The sequence below is a fragment of the Alosa alosa genome, chromosome 10 (genome assembly GCF_017589495.1).
Source record: "Alosa alosa isolate M-15738 ecotype Scorff River chromosome 10, AALO_Geno_1.1, whole genome shotgun sequence".
In the NCBI taxonomy this organism is placed as follows: Eukaryota; Metazoa; Chordata; class Actinopteri; order Clupeiformes; family Clupeidae; genus Alosa; species Alosa alosa.
Genome location: NC_063198.1, coordinates 18,238,471 through 18,257,744, shown reverse-complemented (window position 1 = coordinate 18,257,744; position 19,274 = coordinate 18,238,471). Strand labels below are relative to the sequence as shown.

At 40.0% G+C, this 19,274-nt stretch overlaps 1 protein-coding gene across 2 annotated transcripts; it reads right to left on the bottom strand.

Moving 5' to 3' along the window:
• Positions 1–1,548: 1,548 nt before the first annotated feature.
• LOC125302530 (alpha-1,3-galactosyltransferase 2-like) lies at positions 1,549–18,885 on the bottom strand. 2 transcript variants are annotated; one of them, XM_048255756.1, is made up of 7 exons: positions 18,796–18,885; positions 18,537–18,606; positions 18,314–18,389; positions 5,760–5,840; positions 4,801–4,893; positions 3,289–3,426; positions 1,549–2,436 (listed from the first exon to the last, which is right to left on the bottom strand). In XM_048255756.1, exons 3-7 carry the CDS (start codon positions 18,316–18,318, stop codon positions 1,740–1,742), a joined length of 1,014 nt encoding a protein of 337 aa, XP_048111713.1. In that variant the 5' UTR covers positions 18,319–18,389; positions 18,537–18,606; positions 18,796–18,885; the 3' UTR covers positions 1,549–1,739. The 2 variants fall into 2 exon arrangements, with proteins under 2 accessions (XP_048111713.1, XP_048111712.1); XM_048255755.1 differs by lacking the exon at positions 18,796–18,885 and having other exon boundaries at positions 18,537–18,630.
• Positions 18,886–19,274: the final 389 nt, after the last annotated feature.

Here is a 19,274-nt window from a genome sequence, read left to right as displayed (position 1 = left end):
AATCTCACCTTCACAATTTTCTCATCAAAATCTACAACTAGTCTACTAGACCCTATTCCTACTCACCTTCTTAAGACTGCTCTCCCCTTCTGGATAATGTTTTGCTCTAGATTATAAATAATTCAATGCTATCAGGGCATGTACCGCATTCAATGCTATCAGGGCATGTACCGTTATTAAGCCCTCCCTCAAAAAACCTAGCCTTGTATCAATACTGGTGCTTCTGGACCTCAGCGATGCCTTTGGCACCATAGACCATGACCTACTACTAAAAATTTGATAGGCATCAAAGACTCAGCACTCTTTTGGTTTAGATCAGTGTTTTTCAACCACTGTGCACACTAGTACGCCGTGAGGTGTGCCGCAGAAAATTACCCAAATGTCACTCACTGGTCCAGAAAAGCAACTGTTGCATCAAAGAATTTATAACCACATGCAACAGCCAACTGTCACTGCTAGTGTCTCTCTTTCTCTCTCTCACACACACACACCTGTCTGTTTGTCTATCTGATCCTTTTACCCTTTCTTTTCTTCACACTTATCGTAACACCCCCAATTATCACCACTTTTGTTCAGAAATTCTAAAACAACGATGTTTTTTAACACTTCACATTTACATCAACATTTACTAAATGAACCTTACATTTTTCAGTAGCCATAGGTGTGTAGATTTGAACAAAATCTGGTTTGGTTCTTAACGGGAGCATTTACTGCCTGAAATATCCGATTTTGTTTACCACGCTCGGAGTTATAGTGCTGGCCTGATGGGTCGCCTATTTACACCGTTTCAACGGCACATGGACGGTTCTAGATCGAGAATTCTCGTCGTGAAATTAAAATTCCACTGGAGCTCCAAGCGGTTGTGTACACGCAGCCTTACAACACTGTTTACAGCTCTTCAAGTCACGGTAAAATGTCATTTTTGGTACATAGCTAATTTAGATACACCTATGGTGTGGGTGGTTGCGTTTCTATAGGAGTCTGCTGTCTTGGTTTGTATAGAAATGGATATTAAGTGACACATACACGCAAGACGGTGGAAATACGGGACCGACGGTAATAGGGGGAGTTCAGATAATGATATGAAATAGCATAAAGTTGTCACTCACTATACCTTTACTACTCACAGCACGATAATACGGAAGGCCTTACAGACTTCAGCTGGTACTAGCTATGTAAAAGTCTATTAAACTTGATTTAACAGAGATCTCTGCACTTTGTACTCTGAATGGGTGTAGACAAGAATTGGCAGAGCAGGCTAGGCCTACACTGAAGCACGCAGTGCGGACAATTTCGAGAATTTTAGGCACAATTTCTTGTTAAAGAGATCAATCATCAGCCTAAACATGTTTTATAATGTTGTATTGTTTATGTGGTCCACTACCTTGTAAAATATCTTTGTTTTTTGGCACCAAACCCTATACTATAATACCAGCAATGTGAGGTTTATGGACAAAACACCAAATTTGAACTTTTCTGAATTTGACCTTTGATTTGGGTCATTCAAAACCTTCAAAATGTTTTTTTCATGTTTTTTTTTACTCTTGAGAACCCCTAGAACAAAGATATAATACTCTCCAAAAATTAACATGCGAATCCCACAAGCCCCTAAATTAGACACATAGGCCCACCTACTATTGTAATAAGGGACATATGTAAGTTGCTTTGGATAAAAGCATCAGGCAAATAAATTAAGCATCAGTATACTGCTGCTTGCATAGGCATCCACAGCTCCACCATCAGCTTCCTGTGCCCCTAAGCCGGTCATATTGCTTCTCTTGCCAGAGGAGTCGTGCAATATGGATATCACTGCGATACCCAATGGAGGTATCCCAGCAGTACTCAGGAGACAGCACCTTGCTGGGCTTGTGCTTCCAGAAGTACTTGTTCAGGTGGCTCTCATCGTGCCACAGAGCCTCCACCCGATTCTTTTTGTCCTCCATGATGGTGCGGTAGCATGTGTCCGTAATCTGCTTCACGCTCTGCCAGGACCCACCGAACACTGCTGCGTGGTAGTAGAAGTCGCCCTGAGAATCCGCCATGTAGGCCTGGGACTTGGGGTTTCGGTCGTAGGTCCACATTCTCCTGAAGCGATGGTAGTAGTGCGCGTGGAGGAGGGCCACGGAGTCCCCCAAAGCCTCGGTGCCAAAGCGGCCCCTGAAGACCTGGTCCACGTCCATGCAGAAGACATACTGATGATTATGCTGGATACAGCTGTCGATGGCGTCCCTGATGGATTTCATACGCATCATTGAGACGTCCTGCCACCGAGAGTGGCGTTTCACAGGCATTAATTTCAGCTCTCGCCCTGATGCCAGTTTTAGGGCCGGAATCTTCTCTGGGACATCTGTAAAGACATAGTAAGTCACAGGAAAACCCACCATAAAGTGGAGCTCCGCCGAGATCAAGAAGTCCTTCAAATACACATCAAGGTACCTGCCATTTGTCAAAAAGAAAATTATGCAGTTAGAAGTCAGGATTAAATTAGTATATGAGTAGCCTTCACTCTCACAACCTGTGTCGTTTTTAACACATCTGTTTGTCCAGATAGGGACAACAGTCGTGGGTTACGGGTGGGTCGGGTCAAAATCGCTATAGCAACATTCTGGATTAACATTCATGTGCATGCCCGGTAGGCTAAAGTGAGATTTATCCATTCTGTTCCTCTCTCCTTCACCGTCTCTGTCTCAAATGCACATGAACACCAGAGTTGATTGGATAAAAAAAAAAAGGTGTGTGTGCATTTATTTATTTTTTACCCTACATGCATGTCTTGTAAAATAAACATTATCACATGATATTGATGCAACCACATTACTTATCGTTAAAATTATGAATATGCGGGTCGGGTTGTCAGGTTGGGTCTGGCGGGCCAGATTGGACCTCCAAAATGGGTCGAGCAGGCGCGGATTATAAAAAAACCTAACCCGCGCATCACTACTACGTACACTCTTAATATGAATGTGATGAAAATAACACAACTTGTTTTCTTGTTTGTTGTTTTTTAACATATCTCTATGTCCAGATTTTTAACACATTAATTTAAATAGTGTACTAAATTCAACTACACCCTGTTTACACATAGGCTGTCTCCTGTGAACTCTGCGCATGTTATTGTGTGTGCAGGATGCATTGCACATTTGTTTTGTTAGCATATTATTTACCAACATTCTCATGTCAAACAAACAGGGTGAATTTATAAGAACAACCCACGTCCTATGATAAAAAAAAAAACACATGAAGAAGTAGCCAAAAACACACACGCACAGCTTAATTTGTATCATTTACCTGCCCACAGCAAATACAGTCAAGGCCACCGAGGTATGGTCTTTTGTATGGGTCCGATCATAAACTTCTGGGTTGAACATCCCATCCCAGATGATGGGTGCACCCCAGTAAGTGCAGGTCTGAATGTCAGTTCTAGACCTAGGAAAAGACAGAGATGTTTTTTGAGGCAGGGTTTTCTAGAAGAGTTTGTCTTACACACATTGTGTTTTTCAAAGAATTAGAAAGATTCGAATGACTTATTTGGCTTATTTGATTTACACACAGAGAAATGTCACCCTGTCTCTGAGCAGTAGCACTAGGCTATGACCAGTGAGCAAGGAGAACACACACACACACACACACACACACTATGAACATTAAGCACGCACACACACATACAGACACACACTACGAACAGTAAGCAGGCGGACACACACAGACAGAAAACCACCACAAACAGTGCCAGGTTAGTGGTTGAGTGCAATGTTTCATTTTGCAGAGCATTTTTTGGTGTGGTGAATTTTGTGTGTGCATGACTGTGAACTGTGTTTTGAGTTGAGAAAATGAGACCTACTTTCAGATAGTGTGTTCTTGTAAAAAAAATGAATGTTAACAATGTACAATAAAATGTTTAAGAGGTAATCTGTACTCTGCTGTGCAAAGGCACTTCCACAAAATTATGTTTAAAGAGGCCTTTTAAATTCTGCTCATTTTCACTATTCAAATTCTACTGAAATACATTTATGTGCTTAAAAGTTCCAAACACACAAGAACAGTAAGAGCGACAGCAGTAGCATCAAACAATTTGAGTGTTGAACTTGGTTTAACTTTGAAAGCGTAATGTGAGTGTAGACCGTTCGTGTTACTTGGGAGTGAGATATAACTTATTTTGAATTATTATGAGCGTTGTGTTACGCTGTACCACTGCTGCTTCATTATTTCCAATGTGATCCCCATCTCACTCGCTCAGGCTTATCCCTGTGAGCTTTGTAACTCTGCAGACCATTTACATAAATAAACAGGAGTAAGATAATATAAGATAGACTTTGACCCGGGGAAATTATCTTGGAATGGAAAACTAAAAAATGATTTGGCCTGAAAAATTTAACTTTCCATGGCCCAGCTTCAGAGAGTAAAATTCATACCACATATTTGTTCCAACCATTCATTTAAGCGGCTGATTCTACTCCTAAGCCAGATAAGTAATTAGTGAAATCACCTGTGCTAAGTGCACAGGTAGAAGAACCAATGCATGGTAGAACTTTTATTTCTGTCAGACTTTTACACCTCTGCTTCATTGCACGTGTAATCCTAATAAGTGCTTTAGTGTTTCTCTGTTTAACATGTACAGTGTCTGATTCACGTAAAATGTACATTTCCACATACACAGGAACAGTGTTAACTTCCTTGTGCTGTAGTTAAAGGATTTTACTCTGGCCAATCAACAACCAAACCTATTTAACATTACACAACATGATGTAGGACACAACATGTTTATGATCTCATGTAATGGCTGAACCATCATCCACCTACCCAAAGTTAAGACCTTTGTCCCCAGCATTGTCCAGCTTCATGTCTGCATGGTATAACTCACATTTACCCATAGGAATCAAGCCCTCGAGGAACCTAAATCCAAACACAGATTATCATAAAAAGCAAATTAAACATGTTGGTAAAATATGGCATATCAAAGTGAGACACAAGATCCAGTCATGGAGAAGTACAATCAAGATGCAGAGTTTAATTTGGCTGTAGGAGAGAGGCACACACACAATGCACTCCAGAATATGTGTATCTGACTTGACACAGAATTATCCAGGGTTTAAGTAACAGCTAAGGATATATAATCATAGTAACAGTGGCAGAGTCTGTATACATCCAGGTTACCCTAACCATTGATGCCAAAGACATTTGACGCAAACCAAATAACAAGAAGTGATGTCAACCCTTGCGTCTTACATTATGGTTGGGACAGACAGGGTCATGAAGTAGGAGTTTAGTGTCAAAGTGACTTACTAATGAGAAATGCAGAACATTAAACCACATATTGGAATATTGGACCTAATGAATATGGAAGTTTTTGTCTGAACTCACAAAGGAAACACATTTCATTGTTTTATCACTAAATATTTTCAATAAGTAATTTTATTTGTATAGCAGGTGTAAACTTAGAAACATGCCATTCCCTGTAGCTTAGAAACATGCCATTTCCTGTAGACCCACCAAAAAAAAAGCCAAACCTTTGCATGTGCAATAAGTTCATAATATAATATAAATAATATAAGATAATAAGTGAAATAATATTTTTGCTGTTTATAACATGTTGTTTTCATTTAAGGCTATGGACTGTATTATCTTGTTTGTGACTGATTCGGTCTATATCTCTATTGCTCCCTGTAATGTACATCTAAAAACACATGTAATGGAACAGTCATTATGAAACTGAGAGTGAGACATAGAGTGTTTCAGCTGATAGAAAATTGACAACTTACCTTATAGAGTATGGTATGTGGTAGACAAAGAAAAGTGTAGGTAGGCTTAGCGCCAAGACTGTTTTATGAGAGCAGATGTTCCTGAGGGGTATAAAAAGGAGTGATGAACAAATGCATCTTATTGTATTGCCTACACAAAATGTAAAAAATAATGAATCAAAATCCTTTTACTGTATGTGAGAGAATAAAGTATTGTACACTGAGTTTCTCAGTCCCTTCTTTGGTCAATTTTGTAAATCATCCTTATTAATTTCTGAAAAAGGATTTTTCCACTCGCAGATCAGTGTGGCTTCTTGCGATGGAGAAAATTTGGGAACGGCCAGTCAGCATTGGTTTTTAGACGGGCTTGTGGTTGTATTTTCGTCAACGCTCTGTTAGTACGTCATAAGCAGAACTGTGCTTTGTGCACCTTATATTAATATTAATGTGTTTTTATTAATTAATTAATATAACGATTTGATGTTGTTTAAGTAATTTATAAATGGTCCACTGCCACTTTAAGAGCATTGTCTACACGGTATTCATAATATTTTGCCAGCTCCATTCAAACTATGGCTATAGTCCACAACTCTGTTTGCATTGTTTGTGCCACATTTATAGCACAATATTAACAATGATAAGCATACTACTAAGTTGGTATAAACAACCTTCGTTCCTTTGGAAATAGAATGCTAGATATTTTCTGTTTGCAATTAAAAGTGAACGATGAACGTGGTAGCCACCTACCTATCTGAGTGGATATTGAAGACTTCTATTAATCAAGTGGTAATCTAATTCTATTACCAGTACACAAAGGCAAAGACTCTTCATATTCTGTCCAAATCACAGTGCGTGCAGCCTATGTCAAAGTGCACTCTCATAGTTTATAAATGGTCAGTAGTTGGAACCTGATGACTCCGCAATCTCCTCTAGCGTTGCCTTTGTTGTTATCATGATTTCCTTTTAAAAGTTTCTTATATTAAAAAGGAGAGATCAATTATCAACCATGACAAGCCAGCTGGAACCTGCCACTCTCTCTCTCCCTCTCATGCGCACTCAGACGCGTTCCCGATTAAATGGAGTAGCATAACCTTCAAGTTAGATCTGCTGCATAGTGGAGACTCAAAGAGGACCCAAAAAGTGTCATCCTTATGTAAGATGTTGGTGCATTTTGACATTGTAAATGTTCTCTAAGAAAAGTGAAAGCAGTTTGCAGTAAAGCTACTATTAAATTGTGGTGCCCCCTGTCCCTTGGTGCCCTACGCACAGTATGTGATGTGCGTGGTGGTAGCGGCGACATTGTCTGTTCACATCGAATATAATATTGACATGATTTGATTTAAAAGCATTAGGCCTGCTTATAAGATTTTCTGTTGGCCAATTGATGCACATCATGAGTTGCAGTGTTGTAATGTAACGGAATACAAATACTTTGTTACTGTACTTAAGTAGAAATTTCACGTATCTGTACTTTACTTCGCTATTTATGGCGGTCATATAATGATTGTCAAAGTTTTTCGTCCCCATTAACGTTGGAAGGGTTGGAGCAACAAAGTAGCCTACTTTATTCACGCCTAACAGCCTATATCCATTTGGTCAATTTGATCCAGCCCTAAAAAAGAAGCTAAATTTAACATTGGTTTACTTGTAGTTTACCGTGTAGCCTAACTTTAAACAGTGTGCATGCTTAACATAAAGCATACTTGTGCTTCATTCATCCACACATCCAGCTCCTAACGTTTTGACAAGCATTTCTACCAATTCCTGCCCATCTCTAGCTTTGCTGTCTCCATCCTTTCTGTTTTTGTTGTTTGCAAAAAATGTATAGTAGGCCCTATTTATTGGTAACCAGCAACAAGTGCAATTTGGTAATCGCTGTCATTCTCTCTCCTGCCAACAAAAATGTGTTAATGCGTAATTCTGCTTCATAAAGTTGAACAAATACATTGGTCATATAAATAGCCAGTTTATGGTCTACAGTGTAGAGTTGGTAGGCCAACTTGGAGTGAATATACAGGGGGGATTCTTTGTCTACTCGTAGCTGAGCCTGGAAGGTGCGCACGTAGACATAGCCTACGGCCAAACACTAAAGGTGTTTAAGTCGTGATTCACTCGGATCTTTCACCCGTGTCTTTAAATTAACCCATGAGTCGCGAGTCTCTAGTATCATTAACTCGGATCAGTTGAGTCCTACTACAATTCAATCTAAAACGATAAACAGCGCCACACACAAACCTCTTGCAACATTAGCTAGCCTCCTAGCCCTAGCCATCGTAGCTGCTGCAAAAATGTAACAATTTCGTAGGCAACCACAACTCCACAAATCAACTCAAGCGACTGAGTGAGCAGGCAGTCCGAGATAACTGGTTAACTTCCCGCAGAGCCGGAAACATTGCAAACTCACAGACCATGGTACTCAGATTGGAGTGGCTGAGTAGCAATCCGGGTTAGTCGGATCAGCCGGCCGGTTAGGCTACGTTGAGTACGAGTCAGTCGAATCAGCCGGCTATGTTGTCATGAGTGGATCTGCGAGAGCGAGTAGCTCCTCCTCGAGGTGAAAAGCAATTCCACAACAAAAGCCATTTTTCCACTTCTGAAATAACATTCAATGTTCTGCATGTAGCTTAGACATAATTAGATTTGGTGTATAGATGTAGCATATTAAAATGCAATTAGGTCGTGCAGACAGTCCGAACTGCACGCTCATGGAGCTGCTTGAGTATCTACCTGGGTCAGTCGAATCAGCCGGGCGGACCGGTTACGTTGTTATGAGTGCGAGTCAGCCGAATCAGCCAGCTACGTTGTCATGAGTGGATCTTTAGAGCAGCGAGTAACTCCTCGTCAAGGTGAAAAACAAATCCACAAATCACTTCTGAAATAACATATGTTCTGCACGCATAGCCTACTATAAAATGCAATTAGGTCGCAAAGACAGTCCGAAACATTGCAAGCTCTGTATGGAGTTGCTTGAGTAGGCTACCTGAGTCAGTTGGATTACCCGGACGGGCCGGTTACGTTATCTTGTTATGAGTGCGAGTCAGCCGAATTAGCCGGCTACGTTGTCATGAGTGGATCTTTAGAGGAGCGAGTAACTCCTCGTCAAGGTGAAAAGCAAATCCACAACAAAAGCCATGCTTTCACTTCTGAAATAACATATGTTCTGCACGCATAGCCCACTTTAAAATGCAATTAGGTCGCGAAGACAGTCCGAAACATTGCAAGCTTTGTATGGAGAGTAGGCTAGCCTACCTGGGTCAGTCGGATCAGCCAGGCGGGCCGGTTACGTTGTTGTTATGAGTGCGAGTCAGCCGAATCAGCCGGCTACGTTGTCATGAGTGGATCTTTAGAGGAGTGAGTAACTCCTCGTCAAGGTTTAAAGAAAATCCACAACAAAAGCCATGCTTTCACTTCTGAAATAACATATGTTCTGCACGCATAGCCTACTTTAAAATGCAATTAGGTCGTGAAGACAGTCCGAAACATTGCAAGCTCTGTATGGAGTTGCTTGAGTAGGCTAGCCTACCTGGGTCATTTGGATCAGCCGGGCGGACCCGGTTAACGTTATGTTGTTATGAGTGCGAAGTCAGTCGAATCAGCCGGCTACATGAGTGGATCTGTAGACGAGCGAGTAGCCTAGTTTCTACTTGTGTCAAGGTGATAATAATAATAGGCCTAATGAGAATAGTAGTAGTAGTAGTAATAATAATAATAATTGTAATAATAACAACAATAATAATAATTTATTCACTGCAGGGCATTTCTACGTTCCTGTTTCTATGTCTACATTGAAAGTCAATTGCTTAGGCTAGGTTAAGACAATAAATAAACAGTCTGGCTCAAACTGCTTTCTTTCCCGTGAGTGGGTGGAGGTTTTGATGCTATTATATTAGGCTATTTTTTTATATTATATTATATTATATTATATTATATTATATGATATTATATTAGCTACCTAACAGTAAAGCTATGATTAATAGTAATATTAGTTGCCTAGTATTAGCAGCCTATAATACTTATTAGAATAGATTCCTAGTAGCCTACTATTAGTAGTAGTGGTAATAAACATTGTAGCAGAGTAGCATTAGACCTAGGCAAACTTTTCTATTGTTAACAAAACAACAACAAATAATTAATTATTATAATATAGGCTACCCTCTCTGTCAATAAGATCAAAGTTTCTGAACATGAGCACCAGGAGAGCAAAACTCTAAAGGCTAAATGCAAGTGCTGCAAAAACCTGGTTTCAAATCATGAAGGATCCACATCCAACATGAGAAGGCACTTAACGAAATGAAGCACCCCACGGCACTGCTTGAACGTAGGACTGAATTTCTTTGCGATTTAGCAATACTGACTCAAGTGACTCGTTCAACCCGGATCAGTTTAGTGAGTGACTCAGAATAACCGGGATCCTTAAAAGGAATCGAGTTTGACAGGCCTACCGAACACTGCAAGCGCCGATGAATCGTGCTCTCACGACAACCACGTCGTTAACTTAAATAGAGCTAGGTTAACATCACTCTTGAGTTCGCATTCAAGCAAGCAAAACGATGATTTGAATACATCTGTTTCACTGGAAGGGCAAGGGGTAACAACAGGACAACACAGAGACAGGCCAGAATGCAGGACTAATGTTATGAGAGTATTAAAGTAATATGGGATATTCTACGGTAAAATATTAAAACGGCAAGACAGCGGGGAAAAGTTAAAATGATAAACCCGGAAAAAGTTGGCATTTTCGGTCCCTGTGATTATTTGTGAAATTGTGCAAACGGCCTTTTCAAGTCATTTGAGAAGGAAGGAGTGTAGCAAGCTCCCAAATTGACGCTCGTCTGAGAAATTGAGTTTTGGATAATGTTCAGCTTCGGCAGCTTTACATTGACTGAGGAAGGCTAGAGACGAGTTCATAGCAACAAGTTCATGTGTTGAATGTGTTATTACCCAGTGTACTTTGTTCAATGGTCTCAATATTTTATTGTTTTATTTCATGTGAATAATTACTAGAGTAGTAACTTATTTCAAGTAGGCTAATGCAGTTGCAGGAAGTGTGCATTTAGTTTCCATGCTTATTGTGTTTCCACAACAATGTTAGTGAGTAAATCTACTGAAATGGCCACCATCTTGGTGAAGTGTGATTTGTAAGATCAGAAAGCAGTGGTTGATTTAAGAACGATAGCATAAGTCGAAGTGTTTTCCTTACGCTTAAAAGCGTGGGCGGAAGGTATCGACAATTGGTCGGGGAGGGTCATGTCTTTTTGAAAATGCTATAGGAGGGTCGTTGAAAAAATGTCTTGCAGGCAGGGGAGGGTCATGCAACTTTCGATTAAAATACTAAAATTCCCTCCGGTGGCCTCTTTTATAAACTAGATGTACCGCATAGCGGTACAAAATATGACCGCCGCTCAGTCCTGTACATCCGTTCCGCGAAAATAAATCACACTTCAATTTGTCTCCATATTTTACTCCATCCCCCACTCTTGAAACTTTTGTGTATTCTTGTTTGGCATGCCTGAGTGTGTGTGTGCGGTTGCACAGAAAGTACCCTACTGGTGCTGAAAAGGTGAATAGATTGTAGAATAGCCAAAGAAGATGTAGAATTGTTATAAAACCTTTAAAATCTCTAAACAATCACAAGTAGGGCAGTTCATCACAGTTCATCCATTGCAACTGGATTGATGAAAGGTCACTTACACCTGTAGGCTACATTGTATTTGGGAAAAGCAAAAGGTATCAGCATAATGTTATTTATTTATTTATTTTTTATGTATTTATAAACAAAAACATCTCTGTCAGTTCCATGCCGTTTTCAACAGCTATCAAAAACAAAGGTCATTTTTGGATGGATGGATTTTTTGTGAATGTTTCTTCTTCTACATAAGATTTTAGTCATCTTTAGTTCATGTAATACTTTATTGTCAATGCACAAATTAAGTAACAGTAGTCTGAAACGTTATTGTTAATGCACAAATTAAGTAACAGTAGCCTAGTCTGAAACGAAGTGCTGTTTTACATCTAACCAGTGGTGCAAATAACTGACATGTCCAAATGGGCCTTGATGAAATGCGCCGCTAGACTGTTCATACACATTTTAACGGGCCAACGTTGAAGAGCTTTTGTCGTTATTGTTAGTGCAAATATAGGCTGATTCATGTTCCCTTGCATTGTTTAACTGAGGTCCATGGCTAGTCTGGCTTTCATCAGACCAAGCTCAATCTTTTAAGAAATCAAAAATAAATGGCGGGCAGATCAGGCTGGGTTCACCCAGCCTAGTCCATAGGCACCCGATATTGTTTAATTTTCCGATTGAGATATACACCGCTCTGGCTATTCTAAATGCAAAATGCATCAGGGAGTTATGACAAAACGGTAACTAACAAACTAGATCCTAATAGAAAGTTGTTAGCTTCCCTAAGCTACAGGTAGGATTATAAGGTAGGCCTATTGACAACATAAATTGTCAATAGGCTATGCTGGCGACACAAATAAAATCTCCTTTGGAAACCAATGGCTTCGCCTTACAGTATCAAAGCGGACTTAAACTGTCATATCGTGGCGAAAAGTTGTAATAACATTCACGCAGCTCCATGAGTCAATGAAAGCCAAATGAAGTAGCCACTTCTAAATGGGACCTACTACACAGTAGCTTAAGGTGTTTTGCTAAAACAGCCATAATGAAATGAAGGTGTCATTGTTTGGATACTTCACACACACGTGCTTTTTTTTAATTTCACAGACTACAACTACCAAGCTGTAATCAAAGCACATCGATTCCCCTCACACCCTGCGCACTTAAAACAAAATAAAAAAGCGTCTCAGTCTCACGCATGTATAGGCAAAACTGCATCAGACCGTGTAACGTTGGTAAATCTTCCATTGCACAGAATGATTTTTGTAGCACGTGCAATAAATGACAGTCGAAAGATACAAACAGTGCTGCTATACATTTGCTTGGTATAACCGCATTTATAGTTTTCTACAAATGCAATAAATCAAATGCCTCCATCACTCAACCAACGCTTAACGGTAACATTACCTAGGTCCTTATTGATATTACAAGATTAACGTACCTGCAGTAAAAACCAAGCATGTCCGATAAACATCCTCAGATTTATTTGGCTTCAAGAAGAAATGGGAATTACACTTCATGTGAACATCGTCCCTATCCTTATTAGATGTTAAGCTGCGGTAAATTACAGTCCTTGTATGAAGCGCCCATTGTTTTTCCAACCCTTTTAACTTCCAACAAAATTACGCCTCACTGCAACGATCGCCATCTAGTGGACAAACGACTACTTCTCGCCAATACTGAAAATGCAGCCATGATGATGATGATGAATATTTATTTTGGCTTTCTTTTAATCCTACTGATTTTCATTTTTACCGGGGAATCACAAATGAGTGATTATGAGCCAGGTTTATGTGGGCCCTTGAGACCAACATACCATAAAAGATTCACAGAGAACTGTGTCTGCCCTACCCTCCTTTCGGGGGTCCAGTCCAGCGGGGGCTGCAGATGAAAACGAAAAATGACGGTTCCATGCTATCCATATGGGGTACATGCTCACCAAGTTTTGTGTACCCGGTCTTTCAGTGTCCCGGGAATCCTTGTTGGTGTAACGTCACTAAATGTACACATAAATTATTTTATTGTAAGGCCCCCATGAACGAAAGTACACAAAACTTGGCATGCATTCAGAGGGTGTCATAATGATCCTACACTTTTAATTTTGTGCAGTTTTGACCTTGTCAGCCAGAGATATTGAGATGAAAACACCTAATTTTATGCTTTTAATTTTTAACTAGGTGGCGCTATACATGAAATAAGTGGTAATGGGATGGGTTGACATGCCCCTTAAGACCAACATACAAAAAAAGGTGGACCTCCTAGGCCCTACGGTTCTCGAGATATTCACAGAAAACTGTCTCCGGCCACCTACAGGCCAGTTGGTGTATAGTAACATAAATTAATTTATTGTGTGGCCCCCCATGAACGGAATTCCACAAAACTTGGCGTGCATACAGAGGGTGTCATAATGATCCTACACTTCCAATTTTGTGCAGTTTTGACTATGTTAGGTCACAGATACCTTCAATTACACCACCTCATTTTTACTTTTTGTGTTTAACTAGGTGGCGCTATACATGAAATGAGTGGTTATGGAATGCGTTGACATGGCCCCTTGAGATCAACATACAAAAAAATAATGGTCCTCCTAAACCTTACGGTTCTCGAGATATTCACAGAAAACTGTGTCTGCCCTACCCTCCTTTCGGGGGGTGCAGTCCAGCGTGGGGGCTACAGATCAAAACGAAAAACGATGGTTCCATGCTATCCATATGGGGTTACATGCCCACCAAGTTTTGTCTACCCCGGTCTTTCAGTGTCCCAGGAATCATTGACGGAAATTTGGACATGCGAAAAAAAAAAAAAAAATCTGACTAAACCTATATGACCGCCGCTTCGCTGCGCGGCGGTCATAATAACGAACAGTCCCTTACATCGCCTAGATATCTGTAAATATTAGAATTAGAAGAGTTTGTCAATGTAGCCTTAATGATTTCTTTTCACAAAATGCTAAGCATGCAATTTTTCGAGGGGGTTTAGTGGGTAGTGTCCCCACCAAAGCTCAGACCAAACCTACGCCCTTGCGCTCACACCACGAGTCTGAGGCATGCCCACTAATAAAACCAAGACCGTTAAATTTCAAAGATATTGGCCATATAGCCTAAGTTCGTTGATGGGGATGGAATTAGCTAAATAATTTAGAAAGCATACGCGTATGCACGGATGGGCCTACCACTAAACCTTTCCATATGCCTGCAACGTTTATGACATAAAAAGTGGAATATGAACGCATTTCATCACACCTGACAATTAAACGCTGTGGCTGTTCGCGATTTGACTGATTCTTGAGATCAAGGAGCGAGGTATTTGCACCGCTCAGCTCCGCTCACTAGCTCTGATTCGGAGGCATAGGCCTATCACATATGTAAAGATTATAAAATCTGATTATTTTTCGATTCATGACACGTTTCTTCTTATTTTTTAACGCGTTCTACGGAGAAGGGAGATTGGCGTTGGTCACGGTTTTTTTTGACGACGTAGTTAAGGCGGCAGGCTGGTTTTGCCAAGGCGGCCGCCTTGACTGCAAAGTTCTGCGGGAAATCCTGCTTGTTTGCTCAGAAGAGGGTGTAGGAAAGGAGTAGGCTAAATCACCAAACAACTATAGCCTACCCATGCAAAAAACATGTAGCCTAAACATTAGTTCAATATGCCTCTTTGTGGGATAGGCATTTCAAAGGCTTTCTTTCTTTCTGTTTTTGTTAACTTGTGGAATATTTTTTGTTAACTTCTCAGTTGAAGTGAATTATTATATAACCTTTACACATTTGTTGAACTGTGGTACTAATAAAAACGACAGGATAGTAAGAGCTGAAATGTTGCTTCATTTATCCATTTCCACCACTAAAACGTGGGCTGGTATTGGGCCTGAAACTCCCGGGCACTGAATTCTGGCAACTTTGAAAACCAGCTTCTTTTGAAGATGAACAGAAACCTTTTCAGTTTCAACTAATGACTGGCATATTAGTAGCTGCTGGACATAGGTGGCCTGTGTGTGTGTGTGTGTGTGAGAGAGTGCGATGGTGACCTGGGGAGTAAGCACTAGAAATGCTCATACCACATGACCAAAATATTCTCCCTACCAGCAGGTCATTTTTTACAAATAAATAAGTTATTTATCTTTCATTTTTACCTGAAGTTCATACAAAAGTGAAATTTCTGTTTCTGTTTTTTTCTTTGATGTCAGCTCTAAAAATATGCTGTCTGTTCTTTGAACTTAGGATAATTGTGGCTGAAAAGTCCTAGAAAAGAATGTGATTTTGATTTGATGAGTGAGATTAAGAAGACATGCCCTGAATATGCTTTATTATAAGAAAGCCAAAATAAAGTTCACAATAAAAGTTCAAAATAAAACCGCTTGCTTTTTACTTTTACTTCAAATACTTAAGTACATTAGAAATCAGAAAATTACTTTTGATACTTAAGTACAGTATATATCAGATACTTTAAGACTTTTACGTAAGTAATATTCTAAAAGGTATACTTTCACTTCTACCAAAGTCTTTTTTTAGTACGATACTTGTACTTTTACTCAAGTATTGCTTTCTAGTACTTTATACAACACTGATGAGTTGTAAGCTATGTTCATTGTGTGCGCCTCTATTTAAATCCAGAAACGTTATCGTTACCAGGTGCCAGACTTCAAAGGGCTGCCCTGTTTTTTTTCCTCCCTGACATTCATTATTGCCGCAGATATGATGGCGCTCCCTGTGTTTCTGTTACATTGCTGCTTACACCTAACACTTCCTCTTTATAGAATCCTTTGTGTTGGACTACCACCTGCCACACATGCATCATAGATTACTGTGGTACGTTACCCATTTCATAATGATCTAGGGAAACTTTCAGTATGTCATTTTGCATATAGCCTTGTAAACAGAAGTTTGGAGGTTTTAGGAATTCACGCCAGTCACGCTACCTGGGCTTCGTAAAATAAGACCTCACCTGAATTGTATTTTGTCTTCACTGGCACTGATTTTATTTCTTCCGTATATTATGGGTTTTTAATCAAGTAATTTATGTGTAGTAGGGATGGCCAGCGCTGTTGATACCCAGTGGTTAATTGATTGTGTTACTGTGTTATTTCTTTTCTTTACATCTGATTTCATTGTACCACTGACAGAGGCCCTCCATATTGCTGCTGATCCTCAGTGTCTGCAGCCTCATTTTGAGAGTTGGTATACATGCATTTTGTGTTTGTCCTGTGTTCATATGACCCGTCACCAGCCGGAGGCCTTTTATAGCTGTGGATCTCTAGTGCCAGAGCCATCAAGGTCCCTGGCCAGTACTGTATTTTGTGTTAACCCGTTTAGTTGTGTGTGTGTGTGGTCCCCTTAACCCTGTGTAACTTTCCTCTATTTTTCAGGAGCTGAGGCCCAAGGTTGAGGTGTAGCGTCCATTTTGGTGGCATGAGTTGCCTGTGTCTTTGTGTGCCGTGCCTTCTTTTCACTTGTTGTGACCACAACTCTCATGCCCTGATTGGACCAGAAGAATCGGGAGCTGAGGATTTTTGCAAAACAAATAACAAGCTCTAGGTGGAGGTAGAAGTGCGGGGTTTTTTTCTAAAACCGGCTGATTTATGTTCTGCTGGAGCATGGTGTTAGTTCAGTGAATATGATCAAAACAATCTTGCCAACTGCAGCTTTAAGGTTACTGATGTGTGAATTATATCTTTGGGTGCAAGTCCCATCGGGGCGTAGTCAGCAAATATATCCACTTGCCACACTTAGTTGGCTGATGTTCAAAGTTCTTCTGTCTGCAGAAAGCGAAAGCTGTGCCTCGTCATAGGCTACCGGGAATTTACTATGTTTTCACTTCACCGGGTAAACAACCTGTGACAACATTAATATGAATAACAAGTTTAGCGATCATGAAACAGGCTTAATGCAATACATGATAAGAAGATGTCAACAAGTAGAGATATAGGCTAATGCAGTAGGCCTAGGTATAATCCACTTGAAAAAAAACTTTGTGCATGTAGCTTATTCGCTTTAAATTACGGGAAAGTAAGACATTAAAAGGCAAACAAAAGTTAAGGTTGCTTTTGACATAGGCGTGGTACAACGGAACGAAACTGGTGCCCTACTGATTCTGTTGTCTCTGAAAGTTTGCCTAATTGACAGATAACCGCGATTCCGATTAGGCTTCACCTGTTTTTAACCCTCCTGTTGTGTTCGGGGTAGAGGTAGGAACAAAGACTTTCCTATTGATTTCATGGGTGACAAAATTTCTGGTTTGGGCTAAGCCCCCGATGTTGAGACATTCTAACGAAGCCCCTGGTCGCTACAATCCAACTGCATTGGCCCGACCTTAATTTCTACAAAGCACTCAACAATGTTCGCGCTTAGGAAAAATGATTTTCGACAAAGCACACCACTCTTAAAGCTTCTCACTGTCCAGGTGTCTCTCATTCAATCAACCACTCAATCAATACCTCACCACACGAACAGGTAGGCACTTACGTAGAATCAGTTGTCCAAATCATCACATTATGTTGACAAAATCGTGTTCGACCTGCCCCTCCGAAGCCAAGATATGATATGAATTGTTAATAACTTGCGTTTTTGATTCACAAATGGGTGGCTAGAATAAATCTCGTTAACGTTGATCCTATTTTGTAGACTTAATAACATCTAGGCTACCTTCAATAGGCTGAACACACGGCATTGCGGGAACTTTCGTTGCAAATCACTCACATTTTTCATCATGTAAATAATGTTCACATGGTTTTACATATCCAATTTACATTCAATCTTCCATGGTTCGGGATATCATATGACATCTTCATTTTTTGCGCTTCGTTTTCAGTATAGTTATGGTAGGCTATTTGGCAGACGCCTTTGTCCAAAAATACTTCCAGTATAGGCTATATTATACCCTAGGCTATAGTAGCCTAGCCTACAAGCGCAACCAAAGTTTGTTCTCAGATGATCCAAGGCATAGGCTAACCTACCTCATTATGAAGGAAGGTCTAAAGGTGTTTTTCCCCCAGGACTGCGTTGAAAATGCGTAGATGATGCCTATAATCACTATTGGGAGACACAATTAAGGAGACCTTTAAGCAAACAAATTTCTGAAAATGCATTAAAATTCATTAGAATTTCTGGAAATTCATTAAATTAAGTTTGTATAGCAGCTTAAAGATTATTAGATCAGGATAATAAGAAATAACCTACCTTATACTACATTTCGCCGACCTTACATTGTAGGCCTACTACGATATTGGTGTGATTTCACAGTCGATGACTACATTTCCAAAATGAGACAGAAATCATGTGAGTTGACAGGGCAGGTTCTCCCTATAAGTACACTACGCAAGTTAATAGCCTAAAGGCCCCCTCCCCCGTCTCCCCTTGAGTCAAGCTAGTGACAGACAGGTGTACAGTTATAGCAAGTGTCTCATACATTAAGAAGAGGAACATGAAAACAATTTACCATTCAGTTCAAGAAAAACGGAAGAAACTTCACGAGAATGAACAGCGGTTGGGTAAACTTGTTAGTTCCATGGTTTGATGTCAACATGCATCTCTTAAATGTGTTGCTGCCTATAGCCTAGACCTAACAAGGAAGTGATCGCTCTACGGCTTGCTTGCCAGCCTTTCCCAGTCACGGTAGGCTACTTCGTAAAGTTGTGAAATATATTTCGTTTTTTAATATGGGCAACTGGCTACATTTTTGAAAGAAAAAAATGCATCTTTAAATCCGTTCAAATCACTCCACATATCTAGGGCCTCCCTAACATACTACACTTGCTAATTATGGAAAAGCTGCCTTGGCGTATGTATAATATATTTTTATTGGGGGGCAAAATTCAAGAGCTTCACTCTTATTGAGCCTAGTGCTTCCAAAATCACTCCCTATCAACATACACCTGCTAATTTTGAATTTAATTCAATTCAATTTAAAATTGAACA

Coding starts and splice junctions, on each gene's coding strand:
- LOC125302530 (XM_048255756.1), bottom strand. Junction 4,894..5,759: donor CACATACCATACTCTATAAG/GTAAGTTGTCAA, acceptor GTTTGGATTTAG/GTTCCTCGAGGGCTTGATTC. Junction 2,437..3,288: donor ACTGTATTTGCTGTGGGCAG/GTAAATGATACA, acceptor GACAAATGGCAG/GTACCTTGATGTGTATTTGA.